The sequence below is a fragment of the Excalfactoria chinensis genome, chromosome 1 (genome assembly GCF_039878825.1).
Source record: "Excalfactoria chinensis isolate bCotChi1 chromosome 1, bCotChi1.hap2, whole genome shotgun sequence".
Taxonomy (NCBI): Eukaryota; Metazoa; Chordata; class Aves; order Galliformes; family Phasianidae; genus Excalfactoria; species Excalfactoria chinensis.
In genome coordinates this window covers 182,029,353-182,045,653 of record NC_092825.1, presented here as the reverse complement: position 1 = coordinate 182,045,653, position 16,301 = coordinate 182,029,353, and the positions used below count along the sequence as shown (strand labels likewise).

Sequence of the window (16,301 nt, the reverse complement as noted above, 5' to 3'; positions counted from 1 at the left end):
CAGATTTGGGCAGGCAGTGGATAACAGAGGCTTGACTCCATTGAAATGAGTGTGTGAATGGAGACAAGAGTCCGTGCCTGCACAGCTTTCCACAGGATGCTGAATTTTCTTTGAAGCACTGATTATTGCCCCGTGAACTTCTCACATAAGCACAGCCCGTCTATTGAATTGTCTTTTAAAGCTGCCCTGAATAAGCAGGGAATAACAGCAGGTCAGAGAAGGGCTGAAGTTCTCCATTGCAATTTTCTGAATGGCAGCAGTTACCAGAAACTCCTGTTTATTGGGTAAAAGCTCGTTGGTTGTTTGCTCTATCAACACACACTGTATATGTGGGCATGGAAATTCTCTATTCAGCTTCCACGAACCTGAAAGGAGGTAAGGTACCATCTGATGAAAAGTAGGTTCTGGTTGAGGCAATCAGCTAGGAAGAAATAAAGAAACATTGCCCCTAACTTAAGCTTAACACAGCGAGGGCCAGAGTAGTTGTGAGAGAAGTACTTGAGATGCATCATTTGGGCTTTTGCTGTTCATTCTGGTAAGTCAGAAAAGCACAATGAGCTCTTAATTGCAATAATACCGCTGCTTAACAGCAATTATGACCTGGAACACAAAAATAAACTTCCAAGCTTCCCTGGTTCAAAGCACGAAATGCTTTTCAGCTGTTTCAAAGCACGCTCCGTTCTGTAATAGCCTTGCAAGTATTTCTTTGAGTTCCAGCTTACTGATTAAAGGCTGAGCATTGGGAAAGCCAGTTCTGGAGAAGCAGTTTGGGGTGTGTTCTTTAAAAGGAAGGATGACCTGAGGGGCAGTGCTGGGTGACATGCTCCACACATGAGCAAAGCAGAAGGAAATAACAAGCCTGCTTTGCCTCTTTGAAGACTTGAGTTCCTCTTCCTCCAATGAGACATCAGGGTAGGAAAGGGGGAATGTATCTTGAAAGGAGCGTGGCAGTGCAACCCTCCTAAACTGCCCTTTAGTTAAAATACCCTTGAAGGACAGCTGGATTCTGTGTAGAGAAGAGCATAGAGAGTATCTGCCTCTTCTATTAGGAGCAATTCTGAGTTTTTCATCAGTGCATAACACGTGTTTTGCCAGTCTTGCATGGTTTTTGCAGCCATTCATTCCAGAACCATAGTTAACCTCTAGTGGCCATTTTTTTCCCCATTTAAATTAATTGTGCAATAGTCCTTACCAGGAAGTAACTTGTTAAAGCAAGCAGATCATAGAGTCACAACATCATGGAAAGGCCTGGGTTGCAAAGGATCACAGTGATCATGTAGTTCCAACCCCCTGCTGTGTGCAGGGTCACCAACCAGCAGCCCAGGCTGCCCAGAGCCACATCCAGCCTGGCCTTGAATGCCTGCAGGGATGGGGCATCCACAGCCTCCTTGGGCAACCTGTTCCAGTGCGTCACCACCCTCTGGGTTAAAAACTTCCTCCTCAGATCCAACCTAAACCTCCCCTGTCTCAGTTTCAAACCACTCCCCCTTGTCCTATCACTGCCCACCCTCACAAACAGCCTTTCCCCTCCTGTTTATATGTTCCCTTCAAGTACCCACAATGAGGTCTCCCCGCAGCCTTCTCTTCTCCAAGCTAAACCAGCCCAGTTCCCTCAACCTTTCCTCACAGCAGAGCAGTTCCAACCCTCTGACCATCTCAGTGGCCTCCTCTGGACCCACCAATAGGAAATACAACAAAGCAAATCCACCCCCCTCAGCTTTTGCTTTTCACTTGGTTATTTTTTGAGTCCTGGTGTTCCTCAGACCTCTGACATCCCTCTGTTGTCTTCCAGTGACAGAGCTGTGCTGGAAGAAGAGCGTCAGAAGCTGGTGGAGGCTCTGATTGAGAACTTTCTCGAGCCTGATAAGAACGGACTCATCTGGCGCTCAGCTTAGCTGTCCTGCAGCTGGTGTTGGAAGGAGCCGCTGCGCTGCACCGCATCCAACCAAGGAACCAAGAAACAGAACTCTGTTTACTGTGTGCCTGTGTGTGTGTGTGTGTGTTGAAACAAGCAGCTACGTTTTTATTCTGTAAAGAAGCAGCGTTCTTTTGTCGGTTGAGACAAGCAGAGAAAGGTGAAATGTACTGCCTGGAATTTCCCATGTAATTTCCCTTTCTTTTGACCAAAGGCTCTCTGACCTTCACAGCTCCAACATACTGCCACAGCAGGGTTAAAACAGTTGGTCTGTAGCCACTGACTCTTGTCTTAAACTGCTTTCAGGTCCCCAGGATACTTTGGTTGGAAGCCATCACCCTGAACTGACAAAAAAGCGCTGCTTCTTCGTAGCTGTTGTGTGTGTGTGTGTGTGTGTGTTGGTGGTGGTGTTCCAGCTCTTACTTCCCAGATCCATTCAAGTAGAGTTCAGTGCTTTGCATACCTGCTTGAGGCAAGTTGTTCCAATTGGACATTCTCCACTTCTTTTCGTATCCTTCTGTTGTTGGAGGTGCTCTCCGTGCGTTGTTTCTTTCCTGTGTGTGTATCTCCAAACACTCGCCGGGGTGTGAAACAATAGTGGCAACACATGCAGTCTGGGTTTTTGGGTTACTCAGTGCCTTCCTGGGGCTTCCAAAAGAACACAGACCCATTCACCTTTGGTTAAACTGCCTGTTCTGGCTGCTGTGGGCTTTATAACCTCTTCTTGTCCCACACATCTGAAGGGACTGAAGTTATTTTGTCCTACTAAAGGTTCCAGAAATGTCATATCTTTGTATGAAAACACCAGTTGGGGACTTGTTTGGTTGCGATGGCTTGAAGTCATGCTGTCTAATGAAGGAAACAAAACAAAACAGGGGGAAAGAAAGGAAAGGTGAGATGCAGACACTCTCTATTATTACTATTATTTACTAACTCGTATTATTTGTCACATCTGATAAACTCCTTCCTGTTAGAACAGCACTTTGCCGATCCTGTTGCTCTTTGAAGGTGGATTTTTAGCACCCTCTCGTTATCGGTTTCCTATCATGGCTCGAGCAGAAAGCAATCCTGCTCATCGCTTCTTTTCTGACAGGTGCTGATCCAGAAACGTGTAGATTTCCCCCCCAGTTCTGAAGTACAACGACACGTTCAGGAAGAATTGGGGTATTGATGGTGGAGGATATTTGCCAATGTAAGCCTTCAAAACGAAGTCAGCCGTCACGTGGACATCTATCCACTCCCTTCACAGCAACCAAACGAGAGGAACAGACAAACCCAAGCACTCAGGTTCCGTATTGAAGGTTATATGAGGGGAACCCAAAAGGCATCGAGGTTAAAGGTGCTGTTTTGCCACTGTTGTTGCCCTCCACCCCATTGTGCCCTCGTGTGCATCGCATCCAAACGGCTCCGAGGAGCAGCGGGTGTCTCCATCCGTGCAGTGTGGAGTGTTGGTGCCCACAGCAGCTTTGCACTATGACCGTGGGTGAGGGTGTGAATGTACGTGTGCTGCGGAAGGTCTGCATCGCACAAACTCTTGGTAACCAACCCCTATTTATTTATTTGTTATTTTCAGGGGAAAGCGTTTCCAAATGGTTCCGCAACCGACTGAAGTGTATCTCATGCCAAAAAGCTCCCTTTTTTTGTTTGCTTTTCCCCTTCTTGATTGTACACGTGGCCGATGCAATGAGAATGGGTGAGACATTCACCCTGGCAGTGCACTCATTGCTCCGTGCAGCTTTGGGGAGGTGTGATGGCATATCCTGACTGCAGGGCTCAGCTCTGGGTCTTACCCTGACCTGAGTGAGCTCTGCCCTTGGGCAGCACGCCCTGATTTGGACTTGAGCACCTCCTGGTAGTTCAGATGAGAGCAGCTGACTCGTGGTAGTATTTCCCATTGGCTGGGTGCTGCTCATGGTGTGAATGCCTGTAGTGCAGTGCCTGGGATTCTCCTGGTCTGAGCGGTAAGCTGTAGATGTAGAAGTGCTTCTGGAACGACAGGCACAACGTACTGAATGTATTTTAAGGTTATCATTACTGTTGCTGTTTGTAAACTGCTGCTACTGTTGTTTTCCTGTACCACGTTGAACCGTTGGATGTATTTATACCGTTCCACTTGAGGAACTCTTTTCTCCCTGCCCCCTCATTGCTCCGACTGTGAAGGACTGTATCTCTCCCGTTGCATTGCCCTGTGACTGTGTCAGAGTTTGTTGGACTTGTGCACAATCTCCTTTCAGCTTTTGGCTGTTCTTTGCTGCCTCCCAGGCAAGAACAAAGGCTTTCCAGACTCGAGCAAGAAGCTGATCGATCAAATGCATCCCGATTATTGTTTACGAGGCTTCCAGTTCCAGTGCACCTTTTGTAAAGCTGCAGCCATCAGCTTGACCTGCGATCCAGCTGCCCGTGGTTTGTGTTTGTAGCATTTAGGAGGGCTTCTTTTTTGTCTCTTCCCTTTTGGTTGCGACTGACTCAATCTCTGTCTCACTCGGATACGTGGCAGAACTCTATTTCCAGGGTCTCGGAGGGGATCTGTGTTAGAACAGGAGGCTCGCCAGGCAGAGTTTGGTGTCTGTGTGATAGAGCTTGCAGCCAGCTGTTCTAGTTGTGATGCAGTGTCCAGTCTGTGATATACGTAGCTTCAGGTGGTATTCATGTCTCCCTGCAACTCAAGAAGACATTTCTTACCGTAGCATGAGTGAAGCAAAGGAAGGAGCTTGTCTGACATGGCAGGGCTGGACTGGGAGCCCAAGTGCAGCTCTCACTGCAGCTGCACAGCCCTGCTGTGTTTGTGGGCCTATCTGCTTCCCCTGCCCTTCCTGCAGCATGGACTCCAGCAGCAGAGAACAGTGCAGGAGCTGCAGCCCTGCCTCTGTAGGTCTCCTGATGGCCCTCAGTGCCTCAAAAGGGAAATCCTTGCTTGCATCATTCAACAATTCAAACTCAGTATTTTTCAGTTTCAGACACTGAGGTGACGTGCAGCACTCTGTAAGCACTCCAGAATTCACGCTCCCTGCTCCAGCATTGCTCAGGTAGCACCTCATGCCCCTCTTGGGCTCCTGAGGATTTCAGTTTGCTTTAGGAATGGGACTGTTTGCATGGTGAGGCCTGGATTCAAGTCTGGATTTCTGCTTATTGCCCACTCAGAATGGCTTTGTATGCAGGGAGGGAAGCAGCCAGAGCTGCACCACTCTTAACCTGGAGTCCCGGGGAGTTCTGCTTCTGTAATCTCATTATTCAGTGTCTGTTCTGTACAATTAGGGCATATGACCGAGTGAGAATTTGCACTTTTCTGAAGTATTTCTGTGTGTATTGCTACGTGGATTTAGCTGAATGAAGTGTCGTAAATAATAAACTATTCTCTTGGTAGTCGCAACCCTTTGCGTTTGCATCGATGTTCTATCAGCTGAGCTTTGTTGCCCCCTAAGCAGAGCTGGTTTGTGCCTCGGTGCAGGGGGGATGTGGGCTGAATGGTGTGGTTTTGGGGGGGGGGAAGTCCCTGCAGTGGGCTTCCAGCTGCAGGTGGGTTCCTGTTCCCCACAGCCCTGAAAAAGCAGAGTTTCCTGAAGCTGATCCTTGTGTTTCCTAAAGCTTCATCCTTGTGAACTCGAGAGGAAGAGAACTGATGTCACAGTGCGACCTAAAGTGGAGGAGGGAGCAGCAACCCGGCGAGTGACACAAATAGAGACGTTTCTTGGAGGTCAGGTATGCATTTAAGCAGGCTTAGCTGGTCGGTGGGGGCTGTGAAGCAGATGGGCAGAAGCCACAGCACGTCCAGGAAGGTTCCTGCATCCTCGGGGGATGGATGTGCACTTCATCCCCAGGACTTCTGCACCAATCTGTGCTTCCTTCTCCTGTCTGGACCGTCATCCTCCCAGCTACCCCTCATTCTCTCTGCTTTATGCCCTGTGCTCTGACAGTGCGATGTTTGCTTTGCAGGGAGAGATTCCAGCATCCCCTGCAGCTCTTTAGGTGCAGGGAGTGGGCAAGGGGTGAAGGGAGCAGCAGAATGAACCAAGACAAGGACAGCAGGAGGGAGCTGAGTCCATCTCCACCAACCTGCAATGGCACGAGTGGGCGCTGGGTGTCCCCACCTGCCCGTGGCCGGGTACTCAGGGTGCAGGACAGCAGGGCTGGCTGGGTTTGAGGGGCAGAGAGGGCAGGACCTTGTGGACAGGCTCTGCTGATCTTACCTCCTCCAAATCATTCTCCTCCAGCGTTCTCAGCTCCGGATCCCCCGTCTCCTCCAGGAGCAGCATCAGCCCCAAGTCCCAGCCCCATGCCTGAGAGCAAATGTGGGGCTTGGGGGGGATCAGAGTGTTGCATGGGGACACACTGAGGCTGGTGAGTCCCAGCAGTGCCAGGATTCACATTCACACCTTGGCAATGTAAATGTTAATTGAGTAACCTCATTAATGACCAGTGTGCCAGCCCACGTGGCTCTCCATGGGATGACACCCATCTCCCCAAGCCTCTGTTCTGTGGTTTTGTTCTCCTGTCACCATGGAAGGGGACACAGGTGCTGTTGGAGCCAGGGTTCACGTATCCTCATGGTCCAGGGCAAGGAGAACCTTAACACAGTCAATGAAACAACTCTCAAGCAGAGGGAAGTCTGCTTCATTGCTGCATGGATTTGTTTGCAAAAGGTCCCCAAAGCCTGGTCCCTGGGTCTTTGTCCTGCAAGGGATGGAGCTTCTGGGGTGTCCCCAGCACTTCACTGAGGGATCAGCCGGGTGGGTGCAAGGGTTGCATGGGAGATAGTTACACAAAGTATATGGAATCCCACCTGAGAGGCTGCCACTTTGGGCCATCCCAAGCCAAAGGTCTGCCCTTCTGTTCTAGAAACCTGTCCCATGAGGATGGAGCAGGCTGGTCCTGCCCATGCAGAGCTGCATCTGCAGAGGGTTAAGATGCAGGTTCTCTACTCTCACCTTACCGAGATGATTTTGGTTCCTCTTCATAAAGGACAAGGAAACTTCTCCAAGAGATCCCACCTGTCCCCAGTGTGCCAACAACGTGCTTGAAACAGCCTGGAACGCAGGTTGTTTTGGAAGATCATCCAGATGCAGCCTGATTATGGAAGACCCATCCGTCCCATCTGCTTGAGGAAAGCACTGGGGAGACACGAGCACAGCAAGGAAGCCACCCCCAAGGAACTCTCCTGTCAAGGTTGCTTTTATTTTGGCACTCATGTTTTTGGTGCTTTGATGCCCCTTATGGGTGAAACAGAGGGATTGCCACCTGTGGCATTGATGGCTGGGGGCTCTGGGGGGGTCAGGCAACCCAAGGGATGAGATGAGTCCATGCTGGGACAGGAGGATGTGGGGCTGGGGCTGCCATGAGGTGCGGGGGGGGGGGTCTCCAAGGTTTCAGACCCCTCAGCCCTGAGTGCCAGAGGGACAAATCTGTCCCAGTGCTGAAGGAGGCTCATCACTGAGCTGAGCATGCCAGTGCTCAGCAATGCTTGGAGGTCACAGCTCCCATCCCCAGCCTTATCCCAGCACAATTCATTAGAAGGGCTGGGTCCTGGGAACGTGGCTACTAATGACCCTTGAGAAGGCAGCAAAATAGGAATACGAAAACCTATAGCATTTTTCATCCAATGTCTCACCGTTTCCATTTTCCCTTCCTGAGCTGACCCCAACAGCAGCGCAGCCTCTATACAGATACACAGACAGGATCCGATTTCTTTGGGATCCACTCTGTTTCCCAGCACGGGGGCTGTGTTCTGTCAGCTGTCCTGTCTGGGCTTTGCCTCTATGAGTCCCCCAAGAGAGAACAGCAAAAGCACAAACCCATTTGCTTCTCCTGGAAGGAAAAGTCCAAAAGCTGAGGGTGTTTTTTTCTCCCTTTGGAGATCTCAATGAGCAGCCTTCCCTGCACAGCCCTGAGACCCCGAGATCTGCACCAGCAGCACCAAAAGCAGTGGGGGTTTGCCCCATTTCGTGCCCCTGCTGCATGACATTGCAGACACTGCCAGAAAGACCCATAGTTCTCCCTACAAACATCTCACGGCAGAGATGTGGCCACCCCGGGCAGCCCTGAGCACTGAAAACACACAGGGACAGCTGGGAGTAAAAGAAAAGAGAAAGGAGGAGAACCAAATCTGGGAAACTACAGCGGGTCTCAAAGTTTGCATTCTGAGTTTGTGCAACCAGAGCGGTCATTCTGAGCCTGGGCAAAAATCGTGCTTCCTGCGTTGCCTCCTGCATTACACCCTTCATCTCCTCCTGCATCTCTGCTTGCATTCTTTCCTGTGTCCCCTCCTGCATCCCCTCCTACATTCCCTCCTGCTTCACCTCCAGCATCCTCTCCTTCACCCCCTCCTGCATCCCCTCCTCCTCTTGCATTCCCTCTTCCATCCCTTCCTATTCCACCTTCTGCTTCTCCTTCATCCCCTCCAGCATGTCCTCTTGTATCCTCCCCTATACCCCCTCAGCACCTCCTCCTGCATTGCCCTCCAGCATCCCGTCATGATTCTCCTCCTGCATCCCCTCCTGCTTCACCTCCAGCATCTTCTCTTGCATCCCCTTCTGCTTCCCCTCCTGCGTCCCCTTCTGCCTTCCACCTCCAAGCTCTGAAGGCTTTAACGCTCTCAATTTGCAAGATCCCAGCAGTGAAAGCACTTGGAGCCAGAGCCCTCAAGTTCTTGGGGCAGGAGGAAAGCCCTGAAGGGGAAAGATCCCCCCCCAAAACAGCAGGTTTCTGCTGGAGCATCCAGGACACTCACTTGGACTCACAGCACTGCGTGAATACAGACAGCTAAGTGCAGCCCCACCCCTCTGCACCAGCTCCACTGCCCCTATCAGAAGGCAAATACGAAGGGAAAAAAGTGCAAAGTAATGGGATGCATGGGGTGGAAATAATTGCTCTGACTCCTGGCTAAGTTCTGCAGAATCAGCTGCCCGGTGCAGGTGCTGCGTACACACAGAGGGGAGCAAAAAGCCCAGAACCCATCACAGCTGCTTCCTTCCTTCCTTCCTCATTTACCAGCCTGACATGTTGGGTAACAGCTGCTCCCTGCCAAACCTCACCGGGGCTCTGAGCAGCCCAAACCCAGACACCTCCTTGTATCCTAAACCCAGGTACCTCCAAACATCCAAACCCAGGCACTGACACCAGGGATGCAGCCCAATCCTCAGGCTCCAAGCATCCCAAACCCAGGTACCTTCGAGTAAACTCAGGCACTTCCAAGCATCCCAAACCCAGGCACTTCCAAGCATCCCAAACACAGGCACCTCCAAGCATCCCAAACCCAGGCACCTCCAAGCATCCCAAACCCAGGCACTTCCAAGCATCCCAAACCCAGGCACTTCCAAGCATCCCAAACCCAGGTACTTCCAAGCATCCCAAACCCAGGCACTTCCAAGCATCCCAAACCCAGGCACTTCCAAGCATCCCAAACCCAGGCACTTCCAAGCATCCCAAACCCAGGCACTTCCAAGCATCCCAAACCCAGGTACTTCCAAGCATCCCAAGCCCAGGTACTTCCAAGCATCCCAAACCCAGGCACCTCCAAGCATCCCAAACCCAGGCACTTCCAAGCATCCCAAACCCAGGTACTTCCAAGCATCCCAAACCCAGGCACCTCCAAGCATCCCAAACCCAGGCACCTCCAAGCATCCCAAACCCAGGCACCTCCAAGCATCCCAAACCCAGGTACTTCCAAGCATCCCAAACCCAGGCACTTCCAAGCATCCCAAACACAGGCACCTCCAAGCATCCCAAGCACAGGCACCTCCAAGCATCCCAAACCCAGGCACTTCCAAGCATCCCAAACCCAGGCACTTCCAAGCATCCCAAACCCAGGCACCTCCTTGAATCCCAAACCCAGGCACTTCCAAGCATCCCAAACCCAGGTACCTCCAAGCATCCCAAACACAGGCACTTCCAAGCATCCCAAACCCAGGCACTTCCAAGCATCCCAAACCCAGGCACTTCCAAGCATCCCAAACCCAGGTACTTCCAAGCATCCCAAACCCAGGCACTTCCAAGCATCCCAAACACAGGCACCTCCAAGCATCCCAAACCCAGGCACTTCCAAGCATCCCAAACCCAGGCACCTCCAAGCATCCCAAACCCAGGCACTTCCAAGCATCCCAAACCCAGGTACTTCCAAGCATCCCAAACCCAGGCACCTCCAAGCATCCCAAACCCAGGCACCTCCAAGCATCCCAAACCCAGGCACCTCCAAGCATCCCAAACCCAGGTACTTCCAAGCATCCCAAACCCAGGTACCTCCAAGCATCCCAAACACAGGCACTTCCAAGCATCCCAAACCCAGGCACTTCCAAGCATCCCAAACCCAGGCACTTCCAAGCATCCCAAACCCAGGTACTTCCAAGCATCCCAAACCCAGGCACTTCCAAGCATCCCAAACCCAGGCACTTCCAAGCATCCCAAACCCAGGCACTTCCAAGCATCCCAAACACAGGCACCTCCAAGCATCCCAAACCCAGGCACTTCCAAGCATCCCAAACCCAGGCACCTCCAAGCATCCCAAACCCAGGTACTTCCAAGCATCCCAAACCCAGGCACCTCCTTGAATCCCAAACCCAGGCACCTCCTTGAATCCCAAACCCAGGTGCTTCTGAGCTTCCCAAAACCAAGCGCTGTGGATGCAGCCCCATCCTCAGCCCTCCCTGGCTCAGCACACAGCAAGGAAAACCCCCATGGATTGAAATGCAGCCGACTCAGCCCCGTACCGAACTTCAGCTCTGTGCCACATCACACGTTCATTTGCAGTCGCCACGAGTGGTGGCCCCGCAGCGCTGCCCGCAGCTGCTCTGCAGGCACAGATGTCTCATGAGCGATGGAACAAAAATGCTCGAGCAACCCAAATTGCTTTGGAAACCCACTACTGGGATGAATTACCGAGCCCCTGCCTTGCTCACAGGGAGGAATTAGGGCTGAGCTCCATGCACGAGTGCAAAAGGAGTTTCTGAGCCCAGTGAAACTCTGCACCTCTGGGAGCGATTGGAAACCTGACCGTAATGGCACGGCCTGAATCAGACGACGTTTGGAAACCACTCTATAGAAAGCAGACGCTACAAGGGATGCGGCTTTTGATATATTTGCTCTAGGATATCGTAACAGGCACGGTTCTAAGCAAACACGAGCAAGGTGCATGAGAGCCAGAGCTTTGGCTTTGTTCCTTACGATGATGTGCTGAGACAGCCGGGGCTGGGAAGGGGTTTGAGGCCAAAGGAGCTGCCCCAGTGCCCTGGGGACATGCAGGAAGGAACCTGCGGGGCGATCCCTGCGTGGTTGTGTCCTTTTGTGCCTGGGAAGAGATGGAGATGTGGTCCGATGGGAGGAGGTTGAGGCTGGGAGAGCTCAGAGCGGTTCGTGGGGAGAGCAGGGCGAGAAATGAAAAGGGGAAAAAAAAGAGAAATCGAGCAAAGTTCTTGCATTAGTCAAATAGAAATCTAATAGGAAAGAGCTGTACATGGTCAAAGTCGAGTCCGGGCTCCAGGAATATCCAGGATGGGTTCAGATATGGCTGCTGCTCCCTGGGATGTGCGCAGTTCACGCTCGTGTCTGCAGTGCAAGGGAGCCAGGGTGGGGTGATGTTTGGGGACCGGCTCATCATCACAGTGTCCCCATGACTGCCCACGATCCCAGCACTTGCATGGGGGCAAGTGGACGGATCCAGAGATGGGATGGAGCAGGGCTGAGCTGGTCCAGAGCCCCGAGGGATGATGCTGCCTGCTCGGATGCAGCCCAACAGGAGCACTCACAGCATCCCTTGGACCAGTTCTTCCTCCAGAGCCGCACTGTGGCAATGGGATGGGGACCAGGAAGGCCCTGGGGATGGAGTCAGCTGGAGGGAGGACATTGTGATGCCACCAGAGCCCGGGCTGAGCAGTCTAGAGGCCCCCAGGAGATGATGCTGCTCACTCGGATGCAGCCCAACCTTGGGTCTCCGGAGCAGCACCGTGGCAACGAGATGGGGACCAGGAAGATGCTGGGGATGGAGGCAGCTGGAAGGAGCACCTCGAGGTGCCACCAGAGCCCAGTGATGTCAGAGCCCGGGGGTGTCAACGGCGCTGGTACGGCGCGGGTCGGCGTCCTGCTCGTAGCGGTAATGGTAGCCCTCCATCTGATCACGGCAAGCTTCCCGCAGGTTGTGCAACCAACGCTTGATGCCGCGGCGGTTCAGGTAGAGCACCATGAGGAAGACGATGCCGATGAGGGCCAACACGATGCCAAAGAAGACGTACGAAGCCGTCTCCAACTGCCCGGCCTCACCACCCTCGTCGGCCGCGCAACCCAACCCTTCGGGCCGCAACCTCAGCACCGCGGTTCCGCGCAACGACGGCGGCTTGGAGCAATGCAGGCTCCGCGCATCCGGCACGCGGGAGGCGGACGAGCGCAGCCAGGAGAGCAGAGGGCGCAGGGCGCAATCGCACTGCAGCGGGTTGGACCCCAGCGACACCCGCAGCCCCCGCAGCCCCGGAGCCTCCAGGCTGAGCAGCTCGGTGGATGTCAAACGCTGCAGCGAGTTGTTACGGAGATCCAACTCCTCCAGGCCGGCGGGCAGCAGGGAGGCCGGCAGAGCCCGCAGCTCGTTGCCCTCCAGCTCCAGGCGGTGCAGGCTGAGGTTGCGCAGGGCGAGGGCGAGCTGCTCCTCCAGCGGGGCGGCCAGCAGCGCCTGGTTCAGCTGCAGCGTGCGCAGCAGGGGGACGCCGGAGAAGGCGCCGGCCGCCACCGAACGCAAAGGGTTGTGGCTGAGGTCGAGGGTTCGCAGGGCCGGCAGCCCCTGCAGGGCCATGTCCTCGACGGTTTGGATGTTGTCGTGGTGCAAGCGGAGCAGGCGGAGTTCGGGCAGCGGGCGGGGGGCGAAGGCGGCGCGGTGCAGCACGCTCAGGTTGCTGCCGGAGATGCTAAGGTTGTGCACCGAGGTGGGCAGCTCCCGGGGGGGTTCGTCCAAGCTCTCGTAGCGGCACTGCACCAATTCCGGGGTGGCCACGCAGTAGCAGGCGGACGGGCAACCTCCTGGGGGGGCGGCGGCGGGGGGCACGGCCCAGGGCAGCAACGCGAGCCCTAACCAGGGCAGCCCCAAGCAGGGCAGCCCCAGCCCCGCAGCCCGCCGCGTCCTGCGGGCCATGCCCGGCGCTGGGGCATGCAGGGGCCGGGGGGGGAGGGGGGGGCTGTCTGCCTGCCTGCTCCCCCCGCCCCGGGGTCCGCTGCTGCTGCTGCTGCCGAGTGCGCTGCCCCGAGAGCGGCGGCGTCTGGTGGAGGAGAGCGGGAGCGGAGCTGCCCAAATGGGGTGGGGGGAGGGAGGGGAGGAGGAGGGGGGAAAGAGGAGGAGGAGAGGAGGATGGATGGATGGATGGAAAGGGGGGAAGGAGGAGGAGGAGGAGGAAAGAGGAGAAGGAGCAGAAAGGAGGAGGAAAGTGAGGAAAGGAGAACGAGGGGGAGGATGGAGAGGGGGAAGGAGGAGGAAGAGGGGAAGGAGGAAGAAAGAGAGGGGAAAAAGAGGGAAAGGAGAAGGAGGAGGAGGGTGGAGGAAGGAGGAAGAAGGTGAGGAAAGGAGGAGGAGAAAGAGAGGAGAAGGAAGAGGGGGAGAACAGGAAAAAGGAGGAAAAGAGAATAAGGACGAGGTGGAGAGGAGGAAAAAGGAATAATGAGGAGGAAGGTGGGGGGTTGTTGGAGAGCAGCGGGCAGCTGCCGTCGGAGGTGCGCGGTGCCGCTGCTGCCCGGTTCGGCTCGGCTCGGCTCGGCTCAGCTCGTCTCTGCCCGGCTCAGTTCGGTTCGGCTCCGGGATGCCCGATGGGGGCTGGAACGGATCCCTCCCGGCCAGGGGACGGCTGTGGGGCTGTCCCGATTCCCTTCCAACCGCAGGAGGGGTCGGGGCTGTCCCGCTCCTTTTCCAGCTCAGGGACGCTTTGGGGCTGTCCCCATCCCCATCCCACTCCCAAAGGTTCCGGGGCTGCTCCCACTCCCCACACCCACCACCCCACAGCGCCCCTGAGCTGTGCAGGTCTCAGTGCCCCCACTTTTAGGGGGGGGTTATGAAGGCGGTGCAGGATGCAGCCGCCGATGGGTACGAAGGGCTTTGGGAGTTGCCACCACTTTGGTTGGAGCAGGTTGGGCAAAGTCCAGCTGGCGTCGGGCTCCTTCACGTCATCCCGGCTTGGTTCCCCTCCCTATGAAGCTCTCCCCCCCTCTGCAAACCCCAGCCTGTGCAAACTGGCATTTTTCTCTCCAGTTTTATGGGTGTTTTTGTTTTTTTTTTCTCCCCTTATCTCTCTCCTTTCTCTCCTTTTGTCCCCACAGGATTTTTCCCCACTGGGATTCCCTCACCCTGAAGCTCTTCAGGATTCTGCAGGGTCATGTTTTAGATGCTGACATGATCTGATCCTGCTCCAGCTGCTCCTGGCCACCCAACATCAGGACAGATGAATCCTAGATTTAAAGTGACAGTGTCCAAGCAGACAGAGGAAGCCAGGAACTCGTGGGAAAATGCACTTGGAACCCCTTTGAAGATGTAGATGTGGTACTCAGGGACATGGCTTAGTGGGCAACATTGGTGTTAGGTGGGCAGTTGATCCTGGTGATCCTAGAAGTGCTTCCAACCTTAATGGTGATATGGTTCTATTCTATGATGACTTCCCGGCATTGAGGCAATGAGATCTCACTCCACCAGTGTGAGGAGCCAGCTCACAGAAAGGCATTGCTCACCATGCTGTGTGCCCATAGGAGGCCCCATGTTCCCCTTCTTTTGCTGCCTCCTGCTGCTGCCAAGTGAGGTGAAGGCTCTCCTCCTCCTCCCCATGCACTTCAGGTCCCCAGGTCTAATCCTCAGTGTATCTTTATTACCTTTTCCTCATGGTTTGTTGGCAGTGCTTTGGGGTGAGCTGAATTGGGTTGGGTTGAGTTGGCTTGGGTTGAGTTGGGTTGAGTTGGGTTGGGTTGGGTTGAGTTGAGTTGGGTTGAGTTGAGTTGGGTTGGGTTGAGTAGGGTTGTGTTGAGTTTATTTTGGTTGTGTTGAGTTGTGTTGAGTTGGGCTGAGTTGGGTTGGGTTGATTTGGATTGAGCCAGCCTTCAATTGGCTGTTGGCAATCAAAGTAGTGTCACCTTTTGTCCCCACTGCTGTGTAAGGTTGGAGGGTAAGTTCCAAAGACACAATGGGTGGTTTAAACCAAACTCACCTTCTGGCCTCTGCATCTCTCTTGGGCATGCCTTCAATTCTTCCTCCAAAAGCACAAAGACAAAACTGCTTTTGGGTTGGGAAGCTCCTTTTTGATGGCTGGACTTGGTGATCTTCAGAGTCTTTTCCAACCTTTATGATTCTGCAGCTCTTTGCTTTTGGGAACACGGATATTGAAAACCCCTCAGGTTATTGCTCCCAGCCCGCAGCGTTTCTGCTCACTGACCCGGGGAGCTGGGTGGAATTGGATACATTATGTTAATTGGTGCATATCTTAAGATGGTGTCAAAGATTTGACATTTAAACACTACAGGCTCGCAAATACACCTGTGGGTGCGTTGGGGCATGATGGGGTTTGCAGGGCTGTGGAGATGGAGGGGAGAAGCAGCACTGACATAACAAGCACGCCCCAGAAAGTCAGAAAGTGTTTTTTTCTTGGTCCTTTTTAAGGGGATCCGAAAGGCACCAACATCACATTTCACACCAGTTACATTGAGCTCAGGCTGTGGTTCAATGGGAGATGGGAGCGGGTGCTTTTTGGGTGCCTGCAACCTGAGTTTGGTGTGTGTCCATCAGATGCTGCAGCAAAACAGCAGGAAAGAGGCACATTTGGAAACATCACAAAGGCAGGAGGGGAGAGATGGTCCTTCTGCCTTTGTCTCGGCTACAAAGACATTGGGTCAGCGGCACTGGGGCCGTGTTGAACCACACCATTTATCCAAAGGAGAGGGGACCTTTTCCCCCAATGTCTGCCGAGCGCCGTGCATGCTGGTAATGCTCTATAAATACATTAGCAATAAATAATAAATAACCTGGACGGGCATTAAAATGTAAACAGGAGGTGAAGGGCTCTCTCCCATTACCGGTCCCCCGGGACCTGCACTGCCCTCCTTCCAACTCCTCCTTGATGCCATTCCAACTGCAGAGCCCTTAGTCACAGCCGTGACAATATCATAGATCAGTGGCTCCATCGTTAAGAAAAACAAGCCAAAAATAGTCCGCAGGGCACAGCCTTCCTCCTGACGGTGTGCTGGATTTCCTCACATCAGCATTTTTCCCCATTGACTCTCCCAAGGAGTCGGAGTCCTCTCCAGCAAGCCCTGCATTTCATGAGCTGTGTGATTTGATGGAGGGAGGGGGGTGTCGTACCCTACCAGGTGTAGGGGCAGTGGGGGCTGTCACGTATCACCCATCCTATATAGCTCTGGGGTGGCTCCAGTGCTGCAGGGATGTGTG

General features: G+C 53.8%; 2 protein-coding genes across 2 annotated transcripts in view; one reads left to right on the top strand and one right to left on the bottom strand.

Moving 5' to 3' along the window:
- The window catches only part of PGM2L1 (phosphoglucomutase 2 like 1), a 38,877-nt gene extending 33,592 nt beyond the window's left edge, over positions 1-5,285 (top strand). Inside the window, exon 14 of the mRNA XM_072327005.1 lies at positions 1,793-5,285. Coding sequence (XP_072183106.1) covers positions 1,793-1,895 — 103 coding nt within the window. The 3' untranslated portion in view covers positions 1,896-5,285. The remainder of the gene's footprint in view (positions 1-1,792) is intronic.
- Positions 5,286-10,973: 5,688 nt separating this feature from the next.
- Positions 10,974-13,559, bottom strand: TPBGL (trophoblast glycoprotein like). Its single transcript, XM_072345053.1, has one exon. The coding sequence runs from the start codon at positions 13,017-13,019 to the stop codon at positions 11,934-11,936; it is 1,086 nt and encodes a 361-aa protein (XP_072201154.1). The 5' UTR covers positions 13,020-13,559; the 3' UTR covers positions 10,974-11,933.
- Positions 13,560-16,301: the final 2,742 nt, after the last annotated feature.

Excerpts from the sequence above, each read along its gene's own strand:
- TPBGL (XM_072345053.1), bottom strand. The coding sequence starts at position 13,019 with ATGGCCCGCAGGACGCGGCGGGCTGCGGGGCTGGGGCTGCCCTGCTTG.